This window comes from Marmota flaviventris, chromosome 4 (genome assembly GCF_047511675.1).
Source record: "Marmota flaviventris isolate mMarFla1 chromosome 4, mMarFla1.hap1, whole genome shotgun sequence".
Taxonomy (NCBI): domain Eukaryota; kingdom Metazoa; phylum Chordata; class Mammalia; order Rodentia; family Sciuridae; genus Marmota; species Marmota flaviventris.
In genome coordinates, this window is record NC_092501.1 from 54,913,546 (window position 1) to 54,933,210 (window position 19,665).

Sequence of the window (19,665 nt, forward strand, 5' to 3'; positions counted from 1 at the left end):
TTATGATAATGAAATTCCAAACCATCTTTCTCACCCAGGGATACAAACAATCTGATTCTTCAAGGTGGTTATGGAGAGGGTGATCAGATGTTCACGTCCTGATTTGTGAATGACTTGTATTTTCTAGTGGTGAGAGTTTCACCTACTGTCACTTCCATCTATCTCATCTAGTATTCCTCTAACGAAATATAATAGCATCAAACTAAACATTTTATTGTGTCTCTGCAAATTTCAAAATTTGATGCATCAAATTTGAGGCACATAGGTTGTGGAACTGGAATTGATCTGGTATCATAAAAATTGCTCTGCCCAGTTTAAGAAAGGTATGATTGGAGGCCAAGGATGGTGGGGAAATAATTCCTGTGAAATAATCCTCAAAACTTAAGAACTAGGGCTGGGGTTGTGGCTCAGTGGTAGAGCCTTGCCTGGAATGGTTCAATCCTCAGCACCACATATAAATAAATAAATAGATAGATAGATAGAATAAAATAAAGGACCATTTACAACTAAAAAAAAAATTTAAAAAATGAAGAATTCACTGCATTCATACCAGGTATTGCATATATATTCAAAATTTGCAAATTCTCCCATCTTTTCCTTTTCTTATAATAACTAGGGTTCATTTGGATCTTTTTTTACTAAAACTTTAATTTTCTCTTTCTCTTGACACCAGTGTAATTTCAACATGTTCTTATCTATATTAAATCACTCATTATATATTAAAAAATTAAAGTTGCAATAATCTTCGTTAATTTTGTTTTTTTGGTGCTGGGGATCAAACCCAGGACCTGTGCATACAAGGCAAGCTCTCTACCAACTGAGCTATATCCCCAGCCCCTGTTGTAATGATCTTTACCTGGTTCTGCCATGGATCGAGGTTCTAAAAGAAAAAGAAAGAAAAAAATTCTGAGCATTTGCTTTTTTCTGAGAGATTACATTTTTAAATCAGAAGTTTCCTGTAGAATTTAGTAGTCTCTTGCATACTCAGGAGTAATTAGATAAAGTTAATCTATTGATGTTAATGACCTAAGCACCCACAACCTCAATAGGGACGGAAAAGGGCAGCAAGAGAGCATCTAAATGATGTTGCTGCACCTTGGAACACACCTGGGTCCACTGGGGTACATAAACCTTTGGCAAGGCAAAGTTCCTGAGTTGGCTGGGACTCTGAAATGACTTGTTTTGATTGGTGCTTGTTCGGCCTTACCTGAAAAAAAGCTCGTGAAGACTGAGAGATCATGTTTGATTTTGGACTTTCGTATGCCAGTAAAATGTAGAATATACCTTTTGCTCTGTGGTTTCTAGGATCAAGAGCCTCAGAATAGATAATAGATTGCTTGAGAACAGGTTCTATATCTTAAATTTCCTTGGCATACCTGAAAATGCCCACTGTAGTACCAGATACTAGAGTTCAGTGAATATTTATACAATTGCAGGCACTCCATAAGTTGTTGTTGAACTTAGAATATTCTACATGGATAGAACTATTGGAGTTTTTTTTTTTCTCTCTCAGTTTAAATGGTATTAGAATATATTATTGTTTCTGCTACTACTGCTAAAACCTGCAGTAGTTCTTATTCACATTTCATACTGATCAAAGTAATCATTTTGAGATTAGAAGAAACAGATTAAGAAAAAAAAGCAGGGGCTGGGGAGGTGGCTCAAGCGGTAGCGCGCTCGAGTGGCATGCTTGCGGCCTGGGTTCAATCCTCAGCACCACATACAAACAAAGAAGCTGTGTCCACCGAGAACTAAAAAAATAAATATTAAAAAAAAATTCTCTCTCTCTCACTCTTTCTTAAAAAAAGAAAAAAAAAAAAAAAAGAAAAAGAAAAAAAGCAAATAACTCAGCCATGAAAGAAGGAGGGGGTGATGTGAGGTAATGCATGTTAGCTCAATTTAGTCATTCCACAATGTATGCATATGTCAAACATCATGTTGTATAAAATAAATTATATAACTTTATTTTTTGGTACCAGGGATTGAACTCAGGGGTGCTTAACTACTGAGCCAATCCCCAGCTTTTTTAATATCTTATTTTGAGACAGAGTCTCACTGAGTTGCTCAGAGCCTGCTAAATTGCTGAGGCTTGACTTTGAACTTGTGATGTTCCTCCTCAGCCTCCAGAGCCTCTGGGATTATAGATGTGCACCACCATGACTAGATTATATAATTTTTGTTAATCAAAAAGATAAACAGAAGTCTAATACTCCTATGTATTTGGGCATGTAATAAGGTTTGTGTGTTATTTTCTCCGTTAAAAAAACAAAACCCCTAAAAACTAAAAACAAATAAATAAAAGTAACACATGTTCATCACAGAAAAACTGAAAAACACAAAAATGCAAGTGGAAGCAAAATAATTGATCCTAGACTTGATGCTCAGAGAAAGACTACCAACATTTTACCAAATTTTCTTCTCAAGTTTTTTCTATAGTAGATTGTTCTATATAGTTAACCAAAGGAGCAAGTAAGTTGCAACTTATTTTGTGACTGCAAAGGATCAAAGAGAAAGCATTGGAAGACAATCTGAAAAGTATGTGATCAAAAAAAAAAAAAAAAAAGAATCAACCACTTGACTATATAAAGCTTTCTTACAATAAAAAGAATCAAAACTCAACATGAAATAAAAGAAATAAAAAACCTAAATAAATACAAAAAAGTACCCTCCCATATCTGATTAATGATATGCAGATTAAAATAACTGTTCCTATACTTGGCCTATAAAATTAGTGAAGATTTAAAAAAAATGGTTAGTAACCATTGTTGGTGAATATGTGAGGCAAAAGGCATTTCCCTGCATTGCTGGTTGTGCTAGAGTATAGGTAGGGCAACATGTGTCTGGGACAGACCTAGTTTATACTTGGGGTCCCTGCACATCCCAAAGGGTCTCAATTTGGCTGATCAATTGTATAATCAGTCTAAATTTATCTCAACTTTTTGAGATGGCATTTTGGCAATACATATAATAAAAGCCTAAAAACTATGTACTGACAGTAGCAATTCAGTGCTAGAAAGTTATTGTAAAGTAACAACTATGGATAATCACAAAGATTTGCGCTGTTAGCATCATTGAAGCCTAATTTATAGTAGTAAAAAATTGTAACAATTTAAATTTTCAACAGGAGATTAAATATGAAATAGATATTTTTTGAGACTAATAAAGTTCTATATTAACATAGAAATATGCCCATGAAATATTGAGTAAAAAAATACATTTCCAAAAAAAAGAGCATGACAGTTTTATTTTAAAGGATATGCATGGGAAAAAAATTCTTGGGAATATACACCCAAATAATAATAGAGTTTAGTCTTGTGGAATATGATTATAGGTGATTTTTTTACTTAGTTTTTTAGTATATTTTTAATTAGTTGCTAAAGCTTTAAAAATAAACATATAATCAATTTATAAAAATAAATTATCAGAAAAATAGTTTTACAGCAACAACTTACTTTTCTGTAGAATCCTAAAATCTGGAGAATCTTCTATCAAGGTCCCTTCTCTGTACCACTCAACTTTAGGGGATGGAGCTCCTTTTACTCTGCATTCAAAGACAACCAGCTGACCCTCAGAGGCTGACAAATTTTGTAGCATCTAGAATGAGAAGAATATTGTTAGAACCAAAAAATATATATCTTTGGAATGTAGTCTCAGTGTTGAATTTTAGAAAAAGACACTGTCTCACTGGACATGGTGGCACATGCCTGTAATCCCAGTGGCTTGGGAAGCCAAGGCAGGAGGATCATGAGTTCAAAGCCAGCTTCAGCAAAAGTGAGGTGCTAAACAATTCAGTGACGCCCTGCCTCTAAATAAAATACAAAATAGGTCTGGAGATATGACTCAGTGGTCAAGTGCCCCTGAGTTCAATCCCTGGTATCAAAAAGAGACACTCTCTCTTTTATATTTGGATTTTTTTCTAAATTTTCTACAATTTTGAGTCCGTGGATGTACATTTGAGTCTATTTTTTAATATGGAACCACTGACCTCTATAAAGCTCTTTCCTCACTATTTTCTCCTTTTGCAGCTGTTGCTGTGCTAAGTTAATTTATTAAATATCCTGCAAAACATTTTGAGTAAAGAAGCTAATTTTTAGTAAAATACTTCTGTTTGTAAACGCCCACATAGAATTTGGTTTTCAGAAGTAATAACAATAATGATAATAATTTAAAAATCTGTGGTTAATATATACTAGGTGATTCAACACAGAAGTAAAGTATTATTCCTCAAAGATTGTGGTTGTTCAGAATGTGGAACAGCTCTGTGGCCAAGTAACTGATTTGTCTTGCAGGCTTTGCTTAGTTTACATTCTGTTGTCCTAGAAATTGCTTTTTATCTTGCTGTTTTGTTTTCCTTATGTGGTCTTAACAAGTATAGTCTCACTGATCTATTGAGGCATATAAACAATGACAACCTTTATATAATCATAGTCACACATGGAGTCATTGTAAAATATGTTGTAATTCTGTGAAATGCTTTTTGATACCTCCATGATAAAAGGCTTACAAAATTCACTTTGAATTGTAAAGTTGATACTGTAATTGTAAAGTTGATTCTAGACTCTATGGGAGTACGGAATGCACATTTTTCTTTCAGAACTACATCCTCATTCATTATGATTTGTGAGCTTAAAAATCACACCTTCTTTGGTGTGGTTGGTATTCCGTTTGATTATGAAATGTTTCTTTGGCATGTGTGAGAGCATATTTTTATTTTTCATTTTGGCCTAAAGACTATAAACATGGAAATATTCTGATTAAACTTTCTCTAAGTTCTGTAAGTACCAAAGGCTGCAAGGCTTTCTGTTATTACAATTTTTGAACCTGCATTTAGGAAATACTGGCTCTTACATAAGAGAAAGGGAAAGTCAGTAGTTCCTTCTTCCTTTTGTCATTCACTATTAAAAATAATTTGTGGTGTTTTTTACAGCTTTTGTTCGAACAACTTACAATATTTTGTGCAAGGCTTTTCACATTTATAGCATTTGCCTAAGGACTGCAAGGGTGGGGAGTAAGAAGTAAGGAACCACAAGCCTTTAACTGCACTTTTACCTCACGGGTGTGTGTACGTTGATATTGTGACAGCCAGGGGGCACTGTAGTTCAAAGTTAGTGTTTTTTTTCTCCCCCATCCCCAAATTTGCTTGTTGAAGTGATTCATGATGGAATTAGCACAGGGTGGTGGTTTCTGAATTAATAAAGAACTATTTTATTGAAAATTTGGTTTTTCTTTGTCTACCTCATCCAGTGACAAGAATGAAATGCTGAAAGCATCAATGGGTCTTGGCTGCTCCTGGCAAACAGGTGAATATGTCCTTCACCTTGACCTCTGAGAAAATTCTGTGCCAAAATGGGAGCCTTGGGGCCTATGGAACACTTTAGCAGTATCAGACACTTCTCTGGAATTCATACATAGTGGAGTTTTCATTCCATCTTAAGGCAAACACATTAGAAAACCATTCCTTCCCAACCATCCCCCCCCAGTACAAAAGGTGGTGACAGAAGGGATTAAATGAAATATGACACATTTACAAAATGGATGTGAGAAAAATGAGGTTAACCTATATGTTCAACATGGCTGGCAGTTTGGATATGTAAGCCAACTCTCAATCTACAGAGAATATACTAAAGCCTTCTTGAAAAAGGATTTCCTTGCGAAATTATGTTACTTATGATTTACACCAACACTGGCTGGTTGTTATTATTCATTTGACACTGAAAACTAAGAACTTTGTTCTATTTGAGAGGCCAGCCAAGATACCTTTGAGCTACAGTGTATGGAACAAACCCACTAATATCCATAATGGGAGGTGAAATTTCATTCCAATGTGAATCAATACTGAATAAAAAAAGATGCCAAAGTCTTCTTACAATCCGCTTAGAGAAAGCTGATGAAAGCCATAATTATAAGGAGAGTAATAGTTGTACCACTGAAAATTGTTCTTTCTGAAAAGTCTCTTAAGAAGGAGCTAGGATGGGCACTCTGGTGCATGCCTGTAATCCCAGAGGCTTAGGAGGCTGAGGCAGGAGGATTGTGAGTTCAAAGCCAGCCTCAGCAACTTAGCAATGCCCTAAGCAATTCAGTGAGACCCTGTCTCTAAATAAAATATAAAACAGGGCTGGGGATCTGGCTCAGGGGTTAAGTAACCCTGTGTTCAATCCCTAGTACCAAAAAAAAAAAGGAGGGCTGGTCATATTGCATATATCAAGGTCCAAGTCAGTTGTTTGTCATAGTGGGTCTTAGGCTATTTCCTAATGGAACCAAGATGATGTGCTTTGGATATAGTTCAAGTGCTCCCATAAAGGTATATTTGTTAAAAGCTTGGTCCCCAGTGTGATGATGTTAAGAAATGGTGGGATGTTTAAGAGGTGGGGCTTGATGGGAAATTGTTACCGGCCCCTCCCCTCACTCTGACTTCCCTCTTGCCATGTGTTCTCTCCTTCTCAAACCCATCATTGTGATATTATCCACCATGAGGTCTTTACTAGAGTCAAGCTGATGCCAGTGCCTTGCCCTTGAACCTATAGAACTGTGAATTAAATACACTCTTCCTCTTATAAGTACCCAGCCTCAGGTACTTTGTTACAGTAACAGGAAACAGACTAAAACATATGATATGTACATGCTTAGTCACAGTCATATTAACCTCACTACAGATGAATAAGACAAATGAAATGGCCTAGGAAAGATTAAGTTAATCTTTACTAGGAATTATGGATCTGGACTAAAGGCCCCAAAACCAAAGGTCTACAGAGGTAAACAATGTCCAAAGTGCAACTCTTGTCTTGTGTGTCATCACTATACTGATCATTTGGGAGAACATTCTTCCAAATAACTCGACATGAGAAGCATGGTCACTTGACATTGAATTTTTTCTCTTCTGCTCTAAAGCCACAAAATGTTGAAAAAAAGAAGAATCCTTTCTTAACTGGAAAGTTAAATGGAAGTTCTTTGCCACAGAATAAATATTACAATGTGCCTGCTTTGTCCCAAGCATAGTGCCAGATGTTATAAATGTGAGTTGAAAAGATACAATTTCTGCTTGGTAGATCTCGTCCCACAAATATCATTTAGGGACATTCTTGAGAAGGAGCATCTCCGTTATTGATTAAAAGATGTCAGCTAGGGGCTGGGGATGTGGCTCAAGTGGTAGTGCACTCACCTAGCATGCATGAGGTGCTGGGTTCGATTCTCAGCACCACATAAAAATAAAATAAAGATATTGTGTCCACCTAAAACTAAAAAATAAATATATTTTTTAAAAATGTCAGCTACAAGGTTCACTTTATCATTTTATTTGTTTTTAAACCCAGTCAATATTTTTGCACCTTGGGACATGATGCAAGTGTATGTGTACAGCACTTTAGGCTGGAGTTGGATCAGAGCAGTTTTTACAGATTAAAAAACTTATTGAAAGTCCTTTCCCCCTGGATTGTCACAGGTGCTCTGTGAAAAATTCTCTGGAATTGATGGGCTAGGGAGAAGAGCCCATGAAATCTTCAGAAGTCTGGATTCAACTACTGGGCCCCATGATTTCAGGGTTTCCCTCCTCTGCCATTATATAATGAAGTGCTCTTCAAATTCTCACTTCCCCTGCCCCCTTGCACTCTTCAAATTACTGCTGAAGTAGTTGGAGCCAGAGCCGCTGCAGCCTTGAAAGCCTGCCAGAGCAGCTGCTGTTGAGTGGGAGCAGTGATAGGAGCAAGATTCTAATTTGATCACCTCCCTCTCTCCTGCTCAAGAAGTGTGAGTCCTGTTCCCCCCATGGCAAAGTGAAAATATTTTTGATGCTGCATAGAGAACAAAGGATAGTCTAGCTCTACCCACAATTAAAAGCATTTAAAAACCTAAGAGGGCTGGGGAGCTAGGAGCTCAGAGGTAGAACACTTGCAGAATATGTATGAGGCCCTTGGTTGGCTCCTGGCACCACAAACAAAAACACAGAAATTCTCTTAAGTAGATTAGTGAACAAGTATATATATTCCATCACCTTCTCTTAAACTCTACCACTGCTTTTCTGGGCCACTCTCCTTTTCATTTTATCCTTGTTTAGAAAGTAATTTTCCATGGCCAAAGGAGTTAAATTAAACTCTGCTCTCTAATCATTGCTTTAAAACAAAGCAAGCCTTCTTGCCATAACTGGTAAAGAAATGCTTTGTTGGGCAGTATAGAAAGTGAGTCACAGGGGCTGGAGCTCCGGAAGTTCCTAAAGAAGTAAATAGAGCAGGGATAACCCGAACAAACACATGCAAATAATCTGTTATCATTGCTCATGGCCACGTGAAACCATCCTTGGTAGCTCTGACTCAGAAATTCGCTAATGACACTGGCAGTGACTATGACCTCAATCTTGCCCTGGCTGACGGAAACTAACGCAAGCACACTGTGGTTGATAAGTCTCTCTGGAATTTGAGCCACAGCCTATCCTAGTGCCCTATGTCTGTACAATCCCCATCCCATTTATGGAGGCAAAATCACAAGTCCAGAGGGCAGAGAAAGCCTTCCCAGAGTTTAGGTACTAGGGACCATTTTCCCACCATGAAGCTAATGCATACAGAGATTTTACTTAACAAATGCCTTATCTAATGATTAATTCATTTTCCCATTTTATTTATTAAAGGCATATGTATCTGCCAATCTAATTAGGAGGCAATCAGTCACCACACAAAAGCAACTAAACCTGATGTGTTCATCAACCTGTGAAAACGAAGCATAAAGAATTAATGTTAAAGGTTCCTATCAGACTTGTTAAAATAATAAAAACAGCTTTGGACCTATTATTACCTTATGAACTCCTATCTATTCATTACAGGGAGCTTTCAAGGTGATTGGGAAAGAGAGAGTAAACAACTTTATCTTTGATAAATGTACCAGACACATGTGCTCTGGGTGATCTGAATGCCTGGAACCAGGGCACCTAAGATTTGAAATTGAGTGGAGATAAGGACACCTCTTTGGTGTCAACTATCTGGTGAGGCAGATGGTGTTGCAGAACAGAAGAGAGGAGACTTTATTGGGACTAGGTATAAACTCCTTGGTGGTTTAGCTGCCTTGAAGAGTCAGCAGTCTCTAAGGTATGACAAATGGGCATGGCAAATTAAAATAAATAGAACATTTTTGTGGCACTTATGCTGTATCGTAAGACTAGGTGATTTAGCAGTGGCAATAAGAGATGACAAGAAAAAGCTCTGTTAGCTATATTTTACACGTGCACACATACACACACTCCCCCCTCACAAAGGTCCTTCTTTAATTCCTCCTCAAAGTCTTGTATCCACTAGTCACAACACATTGTTTTTCTATTTCAAGTCTTTGAAAATAGTAAAACTGAAACCTCAGGGGCAGGTTATAGTAAACCAACCAGAAAAATTGAGAGGCATCTTGTTTTACCTATGAAAATGTGCCTAACTGATATAGATATAGGTAGTCACAGCTAGACTTCATGATGGATTTTGGAAAACCATTTTGCATGAGTCGGTATGATATGTCAGGATTTCCTTGAAATGAATGCTTCTGAGGAAGTTGTGAACTTAGCTTTTTTAAGTATTAGTACTCATTGCAAGAGACTACTTTGACCATTTTGCTTGAAATTGGGATTTCTCAACTTCAGCCCTACTGACACTTGGGGCTGGATAATTCTTTATTTGGGGGCTGCCATCCTATTCAGTATAGAATGTTAGCAGCCCCACTCCAATTGTGACAACCAAAAATGTTTCCAAACATTACCAATGGACCCTTGGAGAAGAGAGTTAACCACAATTGATAACCACTTCTGTAATACCCATGCTTATATCTTAGAAGATAAAATCTTTTGAGACCTGGGTGGGTGTTCATACAAACAATGAACATAAATCCAGGCATAGGTTGCACCCATTTGGTCTTCAGAATACTGAAAAATGCAATGTGACTCAACTTTTTCACCTTTGAACTTACTGTCTGGGGCAACATATGAACAGTTTATTATATAAAAGAAAGAATGAAAGGCTGAGAAGTGGGAGAACCTGTTTCTCATCCTCATTCTGCTACTAACTAGTCTTGTGACATTGGCCAAATCGCTTAATCTCTCTGGCTTTCCCGAGGTTTTTTTCATTTGTAAATGAAAGTGCCCAACTGAATTTTCCAGTTCTAAATACAAAGACTGTGTGACTCAGAATTTGATGACTCCACAATAGCTGACACCATGGAACAAAAAGAGAAAGCTCTTTGTCCTTGAGTGAGGCTTTCCATTAAACCTCCCAAGAGCATTTAACTTCATCTCCTTGAGCACAAAAACAGGTACCTGCAACTAGATTCTTCTGAAAGTCCAGAGAAACCTCTAGAGTAGTAAGTGGCTAGAATCTTATCACCTGATCCTCAGGTGTGACCATCAGGATCAGTGTAAAAACTGACATTAGAAATCAAGGACTGGGAATGATATTTGGACAACTACCTCAAACCAACCAACCAACCAACAAAACAAAACAAAAAACAAAAAACCCTAAAGCTTATTTGTACTTATAAAGAGACCAAAGTCCTGAGATAAAATCAGTAAATCTTGTTTCATAAACTTCATTTGGATGCTGCAGTGTCTCTAAAGCCAGGACAGAAGGAAGCCATATTTTGATTACCTTTGTAAACACAGGAGCTGCAATTATAGGTTTTCCATCCAATCCTTGCAAATAGTTGGTAGGGCTCTGACACTGTTAGAGGAGAACAAGCAATAGAGTCATGGTCACTAAAATCATTACATGAATAGATAATACAACAAATCTACAGAATTTGATGTGTAAAATTAATCCCTAAATCAAAAGACATGCTTTCTAAGTTTATGACTTCAGATTTTAGTCTGAATTGATTGCATTTCTTTCTAGGTCATGGTGGCTGTAAAATATGTGGTGTCCACTCTACTCCAGCCCCTTCACATAGATGCGTGTAATCAGACCTAACCTCCTGAAGAGGTCCCATAAAATCCTAGGGCTGCCTCAATCACAGTTTGAAAACCAGTGGATTAGGACTAAAACTTGATCTCTCTGCATTACTAAATGGGCTAGAGAAGAAATTCTGAATTTTTTTCAAAAAGGTTGTAGATAACACATTTAAATGTATTATCATTGGTCAACAAACATATCTATAACATCTTACGAACATATTTAGATAGTATGATTTTATATGTTTTAAAGTATACACATACATATTTATTTTTATATTTGCCTAGAAAATACCTGGAACTATCTGCTAGAAACTATTAATAAGAGGTACTTCTGAGAAGAGGGGGCATAGAGGTAGAAATTTGGCCAAAGTTTTTATTCAATATATGTCTGTACTTTTTAAATGTTTTTACAATAAGCATTTTGTTATTGATGTTGTTGTTATTATTACTACAGTTCTAGGGATTGAACCCAGGGCAAATTACCACTGAGGTACATCCCCAGCCCTTTTTATTTCTTTTGAGACAAGGTCTCACTAGTTGCTGAGGCTGGTCTTGAACTGGCAATCCTGGTGGCTCAGCCTCCCGAGTTACTGGAATTATAGGCAGGTGCCACCATGTGTGGCTATAAGCATATATTATTATTATTTTTTATTGACTCAAAAGATAAGAGCCTTTTGCTGTTTTCTAAAAAATAATTTTGAACCGGCTTACTCAGAAAGTAGAATTCTTTGCATCTCCTTGAAACTAAGTTTTACAGTATAGAATGTTTGTCCTGGGTCAGTCTGAGAGCTGGCAGCTCACTAGATATGTAATCAGCCCTCTTTATAAAGCTGGAATGTCAGACAAGCTCATAAAGAGTTTCTTTTCCTTTGATATTTGCCCATGTAACTAGGCAAGAAGTTCACAAAGCAATAGCAACACTTTCCCCATACATGGGAAGTACAAATTAATTATCATGTAACTTTATTTTGTATGTTTTTTAAAATTGGATTTATTTTTAAATTAAATTTAATTGTTTTGCAGTGCTGGAGGTTGAACTCAGGGCTTTGATTGTGCATGGATAGATAATGTAACAAATCAACAGTGGTAAGTTATTTACCACTGACCTGCACCCCCAGCCCCCAAGGTGATTATTATGATGACTAGTTGCAACAAAGAAGAGTATGATCATGCTATACAAGAAGCTCATGGTCACAGTGCATGTCCATCACAGTCCATGGCACTTGTGTTTCACCTAGATTCTTATACCTGCTGGATGGTTGACACTCTGGGCTGGGTCACCAAATGCTGGGCTTGGGGCACTGCTGGAGGAATGGCAGCAGAGGTAGTAGGAGGTAATGACACCTCATTTGGCTTCTGGATTCTGAGAAATTTTTAAAATATAGATTATAAATCAGAACTATAAATGTGTGTGAAAAGTCTGTCAGCAAAACTAATAATGTCATCACTCCTTATAGTTGGATGTAATACAAATCTTTGTTTGACAATATTCTACAAATATTTACTGAGAGTTTACCGAGAGTTTCCTTTCCATACAGTTTGTTAGGAAATGCAAATATGAAAATGGATATGCCACCATTGTCCTTGGGTCACTTGCTTTCAGTGTAGCCAGGGAGTCAAACCACCTGAGATCTAAGATGTGACAGAACCCTGTGCAGAGGATATCTTGTTTAGATTTGTTTTGTTGTTGTCTGTATTTTCCCTCTTGTTGTTCCAAGTAAGAGGCCAAGCTTTGCATATTGTTACCTCTGGGATTGTGACATGGCAGAAAGCAATAATAATCCAAAATCTTCAAGTTTACATAATTTGAAGGGATTTTTTTTAAGGTCAAAAGAACCAGGAAATATTCTTGACAAGGTTGTGGAGGAAAGATTATTTGGTTTGTGGGGAAGGCAGAAAGATCTGTGGATCTGGCTAGACAGCCTGGCAAGGGGAAGAACCTAAATTCAGAGGAAAGGTGGAAGGTTCCAGTCTTGCTAAAGACATAGTCCTGAAGCATGTCGGGAAGAAACAACACTGGACTTAAAGAGCCACTGAGATTTAGCACATGGGCCTCTCACCTGTAACCCAGGAGAAGAGATGACCATTGACAGAGGGCTTCCCTGTCTTTGGTCTGAATGTTACCTCTCTTGTGTCTCAGCTTCCCCAACTCTAAAATGGGGGAATAGTAATTCTTATTCCACAGGGGTTTTGTGAGAGTTAGATAATTCATGCCAGGTGCTTAGAATGATGCTTGCTCCCACACTGCTTCATATATATCAAAGGAATCTTTGCATAACTGTGGAGGGGGGAAGAGACACCCAATAATGACAGATCCTAACCAGGCAGGATGGAGTCTAAGAAGCAGAATTATATGGTGATGCAAAGCCTATCATTGTCTCTAAAGCATGGGTTTTCTTCTGCAATAACAAAACCCCTGATTTCCTTACATGACTGTTCCAAAAGACTACACTCCCCAATCTTCATTGCAACTAGATGTGGTCACATGGCTCTTTTTAGTCATGGGTATAAGGGATAGTGAAATATGCTATTTAGAGAGCTGACCTTACAAAGGAGATGGACATACCCTTTATTCCTTGGTATTTTAAACTAAGAAAATGAGGGTGTACCTTAACATGAGATGAAGCAGAAACCTGGAAGCAGACTGAAACCTACTAGAATGCGAAGCCATGTACCTGATTTTTATGTAAATGAGAACTATCTATCTCATTTAAATCACAGTTAATTTGGGTTTCTATTATATAAATATATATATATATATATATATATATATATATATATATATATATATATATCATTGTCTCTAAAGCATGGGTTTTCTTCTGCAATAACAAAACCCCTGATTTCCTTACATGACTGTTCCAAAAGACTACACGCCCCAATCTTCATTGCAACTAGGTGTGGTCACATGGCTCTTTTTAGTCATGGGTATAAGGGATAGTGAAATATGCTATTTAGAGAGCTGACCTTACAAAGGAGATGGACATACCCTTTATTCCTTGGTATTTTAAACTAAGAAAATGAGGGTGTACCTTAACATGAGATGAAGCAGAAACCTGGAAGCAGACTGAAACCTACTAGAATGCGAAGCCATTTACCTGATTTTTATGTAAATGAGAACTATCTATCTCATTTAAATCACAGTTAATTTGGGTTTCTATTATATAAAAATGAAGTCAAATTTTAACTATTACAATTAGACTTATAGCAAATAAATAAATGAACTATTTCTTGCATAATTAATGTATCAAAATTCATACCATTAAATTTTTAACATATTTATAGGAACCTTGAGAAAGGAGTGATGAGTGTGTAATAGAAGAGGAATTTATTACAGAAACCCAAGAGGAAGAATACTTAGTCCAGGTTGTGAAGGATAAGTAGGAGTTTGCCACGAAAAATAAAAAATGAACCATGCATTGTTTTGAGTGAGATGTCAGCAGTGTAGACAGCCCAAGATGGAGGCCAGGTAAGACTAGTGGATCCTCCACAGAATAAGACTTTAAGTTTTTTTTTAATGTTTCTTATTTTGTTTTCCCATAGATAATCTTTTTTTTTTTTTTTAAGAAGGAAAATGATAGGAGCAGAATGGTCTCATAGAGAATAATCAGTAATATTTTGGAGACTGTAGAAGAGAGAAGAGGGCTGGAGCATCCCTCTAAGAAAGAGGCTGGCATCAAAGGCCAGCAGGAAGAAGATACTGAAGCAAGGTCTTGAGAATGATAAGGAAGTGGGTTAAAGGGAATATCCTTTACTCTGGTCCTGAATGTTCCTGCACAGGAGCTGAAAGCAAATTCTCATTGCCAGGTAGATAAACACAAAAGATTCTGAAGAGTAAAACGATTTCTGCACTCACAGAGCTTACCCTCTATAGGGGTAACACAGTTTGTGTCTCTTCAATCAGGCTCCCACATATTTCTGTTTGTTTCAGGAAGCCTCAGGAATGGTTACTATGTATGTTTCTATTCCCAGGACTTCTGCTGGAATGTTCCTGTCTCCCTTTTGGGGGGTATCCTCCTTCTGTTCTTCAAAGGTTCAGTTTAGGATCACCCACTCTGTAAAACCTTTCCTGTTCTCTCCCTGCACCCCCAACCAATAACTATTCTTTTGTACCAGGTCCTGTACACCATGCACATGGTCATCATAGACTATTATACTATATTATTCTTATCATCTATATGTTTGGTATTCATTTCTTGCTACCTCTACATTGTCTTCTATGTGTGAACCTCTTGAAAGAAGGAAGCATCTGATCTTTCTTTATTTTGTACCGGAAATTAAACCCAGGGGCGCTCAACCACTGAGCCACATCCCCAGCCCCTTTTTATATTTTATATTGAGACAGGGGCTCACTGAGTTGCTTAGGGCCTCACTAAGTTGCTGAGGCTGGCTTTGAAGTCAAGATCCTCCTGCCTCAGCCTCCTGAGCCGTTGGGATCATAGGCATGCACCACCATGCCAGGCTTGACTTTTCTTAATATCCATTGCATCTAGTGTAGTGCCTGGGGTAATGTAGGTGCTCAGTCAATGGTTGCAGAAACTAACAAATGAATGGATGCAAGTTTGTTCAGTATATAGTACAACTATTTAGCAAAAAGGATATAACTATTCCAGATCAAATATATATATACATGGACATATATACACATCTATACATATACACACACAGTAAATAAGAGATGTAAATATTTTAAAAATGATATGTATATAAAATACATAAAATTATGAATAATATATAAAAGTTAAAATATATTTCATATATAATTTAGGATAACCAAATTTTGTGTTCTTATTGTACTATCTAAACATGAGCTTTTTAAACCATTGGGTTATTGGTTTTTATACTCTGTAGATATAAATACAATATTTTATAAGTATCACTTCCTATTTTAAATACTGAGAATATTCCAATTAATCTTAAGCAAGACTTAAGCAAAATAAGTAGAGTCTTCTCCAAATCTGCCTCTCTCCTCAAGTTCTAGTAACCAGTTAGGACTTTTTTTAGTATCTGAGGATACTGAGTCTATAAGATAGAAAATTAGAATTACCGATTCATCTCTTCCTTGTTAGGGTCCCCTTCTGAATCAGAAGAAGAAACTCCTGGAGAAATAAAAACAAAATATGAGCTTTTAAAGACAATAATTTCAATATTTTAAAGCTGGTTCTAGATATTTGAAGAATCTTAGACTTAGAAATGAACTCAGTGATTCCCTACACTAACATTCAATTTGACAAATGAGGAGAAAGACACCTTAAAGTTGAAGGAATTATTCAAGGTCACATAGCTAGTTAGTGATGGAGTTCAAACTAGTTGGTCCAACTTCAAAGTGCTCTACTATGTAAACACCTCCTGATATCATTGGACTGTCAAGGTTTGCAGCCATTCTTTGGTGTTAGAAATTCTCATGCTCTGGCCTACACAGATTGACTAGAAGAAGGGATTACATTGGATTCTAGACATTGTAGGTGTAGGTGGATGTTCTTCCGTCCTGCCCTAATATTAGCAGGTCAAACTTCATTTTGGAAGTGGGGGTGTTTGAAGTCCAGTTGCCACAAAGAAAAAAAATCCAACAATCCAATCTCAGCACTGTTAGCACAGCCTTGATCCCGGATTTACTTCTCAAGATAGTGAATTCCAGGAAGATATAACAGAGCTAAATCTGGAGGTATTTATCATACTCTGAGAATTTGAGGATAAAAACATAACACATTCCTACTAGTGTATTTCTTTAATAAATGTTTATCAAATATTCACTATGCACTTGGTACTATGTAAGGTATTGGAGATAAAAGTAAAGAAGATGAGACAGTCCTGGCCTTGCAATCTAGTTGGTAAACAAACATTTATGCCATAGTAATACAATATGTAAGTGCTAAAACCAAGGTGTACCTAAGGTATAATAGGTAGAAAAAGTACTGACGAATGGTCCCCAGAAAAAAACTCAGAGGATGACTTAAAATAGGAACAAAACTTAGTAGATACAGGAGTAACATAGATTGATTTCTTTCCTAAAATTAATCATCTAAGTTTTCTGCTGAGATAAATGCTTTTCCAAGGTTCCCAACTGGTATCCATGCTTCTATTTTTGACTCCCTGCAATATATTCTCAACAAGAAGCAAGAGTGACTCTGTTAAAAACTAAATCAGGTCATGCCATCTCTCTGCTTAAAACCCTCCAGAATTTCCCATCTCCCTCAGAGTAAAACCAAAGTCCTTGCAACAACGTACAAAGATTTGTATGATCTGCTCATCTACCTCCCTCTACCTTAACCCCATCTTGAACTTTTGACCTCATCTTCTATTGCTTTTTGTTTGTTTGTTTGTTTTGTGTTGTTTTGGGTGGTACTGGGAATTGAAACCATGGCCTCACACGTGCTAAAGTGCTCTACCACTGAGCTACACCACAGCCCCAAATTCGCCTTTCATTTCTCTTCTTTTTGTGGTGTTAAGGATTAAACTCAGGACCTCACAGATGCTAGGTAAGCACTCTACCATCAAACTACATGTGTGTGTGTGTATGTATATATATATATATATATATATATATATATATATATATATATATATATATATATATATATATTTGAGCCATAATCTCCTTAATTTGCCCAGACTAGTCTCCACCTTGTGACCTTCCTGCTTTAGCCTCCCTAGTAGTTCTCATATTACTTTTTCCCTTGGCATGAGGAGCCTGGCCATGCTGGCTCCTCTCTACCTTAAGACTCTCACCTCAGGGCCACTGCACTTGCTGCTTCCTTTTCCTTGTGTGGTTTTCTCTTGACTATCTTTGGGGCTCACTTTCTCACTTCCCTAGGTCTCCATTCAAATGTCACCTGGTTAGGGAAATCTTCACTGCCACCTTATCTAAAATCACACACACACACACGCACGCACACACCCATACACTCACACGCATACACATATAATTCCTAGCCATCTTTCTTGCTATTTTTCTAGTTACATATACCTACCATATTATATATTTTATATATTTATTTCACTTGTTTTCTGTATCTCATCATAATATACATTCATCAATATGTAAGTTTACTTTTTTTTTTTTTTGGTAGAATAGCCCTCAATAAATGTTTATTTAGGGCTGGGGTTGTAGCTCATTGGTAGGGTGCTTGCCTAGCATGTGTAAGGCACTGGGTTCAATTCTCAGCAACACATACAAATAAATAAATAAATTAAAGGTTAATTGACAACTGAAAAAATTTAAAAAATGTATTTATTATAAATATATGCATTAAGCTTCAAGAGTATTTTGCGTTACCTTCTATATAAATTTCAGCAGAAGTTGAATCTGTCCCATAGATGTTGGAAGCGAAGCAGGAATAGCGTCCTGTGTCCTCTTCAAAGGCTTCAGCAATGGTTAGCGAATGCAGATTTCCTTCCTGGACGATGTGAATGTCTGGAGAATTTTCAAGCTCCTTGCCTTCACAGTACCACCTGCAAGTAAGGGAATATGGCCTTTGGACACAACTAAAAAAACAAGACAATAATATAGATGGCTCTAGATACTTCGTAAGAAGAAAACTGTGAAAAACTAAGAGTCAGAACATTAAACAATCTGTTATTTGATTGTGACAATGAGAGAGTTGGCAGTATTCAAATCACATTGACACTTTACTCATGAGATTGGAAAGTTGCTCTTATTAAGAATGATACAAGGGCTGGGAATATAGCTCAGTTGGTAGAGTGCTTGCCTTGCATGCACAAGGCCCCAAATTCAATCCCCAGCACCACCAAAAAGAGATACAAGCTAGGTACAGTGGCCCATGCCTGCAATCCCAGCCACTTGGCAATCTGAAACACAAGGATAGCAAATTCTAGGGCAGCTTGGGCAATTTAGGAGACTAAATTATCTCAAAATAAAAAAATAAAAAGGGTTGGGCATGTACAAGGCCTTGGATGTGATTCTTAGCACCGGGAATTAAAAAAAAAGGGGGGGAGGGTACAATTGCAAGAAGACAGAAAGCAAGTACAGCCAACTAGGAAGAGTAGGAGAGTAGGGTAGAAAGACGAGGGTGTTTGATATGGAACTTGACTTCTCCAAAAGTGCCTTTCAGCTTTCTATAGTGGGCATTAAATAAACACTTCTTTAGCTTATTTAGAGAACATTGAATAGATAATAAGCTTTGTGAAGTGGTATACACTCATCCCTGCTGTTAAATTGTATCTGACCTAACTGAAAATTAATTTGTTCTGTTACTTGAGTCACTAAAGTAAGAAGGATGAGTCATATTTCCCCAGGAGAGAGCCCACTCTGGAAAATAACCTAAGTTAAGGTATTTAATTATAATTCTATATAACTGATGTTATACTATAATACAAGTTTCTACCTGGCCAAGTTTTCTGGCTAAAAGTTTATACAAAATAATAATATAAAATGATGTTGAAGATGTGGAGGTGCATAATAAGAAAAATAAACATTAAAGTTCAATGGAAATGTCACTTCTCATATCACAGATTGGCAAGTCTAAAGGTTTGATCATTCTCATACATCATTAGTGGGAATGTAACATGGCATAACACCTATGAAAGGAATGTGGAAATACTGCCATAATCACACATACATTTATTCTTGGACCTAACAAACCCACTTGTTGGAATCTATCATACAGATGGACTTCCACACACACACAAAATGATATATGTACAAGCTACTCATTGAAATAGTCAAAGATTGTAAACAAGCCAAGTGTCCATTATTAGGGAACTGATCAATAAACTACAATAGAGCCACACAGTGGAAC

General features: G+C 36.9%; 1 protein-coding gene across 1 annotated transcript in view; it reads right to left on the minus strand.

The window, feature by feature from the left end:
• Mypn (myopalladin) overlaps positions 1 to 19,665 on the minus strand; it is an 82,817-nt gene that overhangs the window by 43,629 nt on the left and 19,523 nt on the right. Inside the window, exons 2-7 of the mRNA XM_027931294.2 lie at positions 18,183 to 18,358; positions 15,954 to 16,005; positions 12,155 to 12,269; positions 10,605 to 10,676; positions 3,453 to 3,594; positions 857 to 880 (exon numbers count right to left, since the gene is read on the minus strand). Coding sequence (XP_027787095.2) covers positions 857 to 880; positions 3,453 to 3,594; positions 10,605 to 10,676; positions 12,155 to 12,269; positions 15,954 to 16,005; positions 18,183 to 18,358 — 581 coding nt within the window. The remainder of the gene's footprint in view (positions 1 to 856; positions 881 to 3,452; positions 3,595 to 10,604; positions 10,677 to 12,154; positions 12,270 to 15,953; positions 16,006 to 18,182; positions 18,359 to 19,665) is intronic.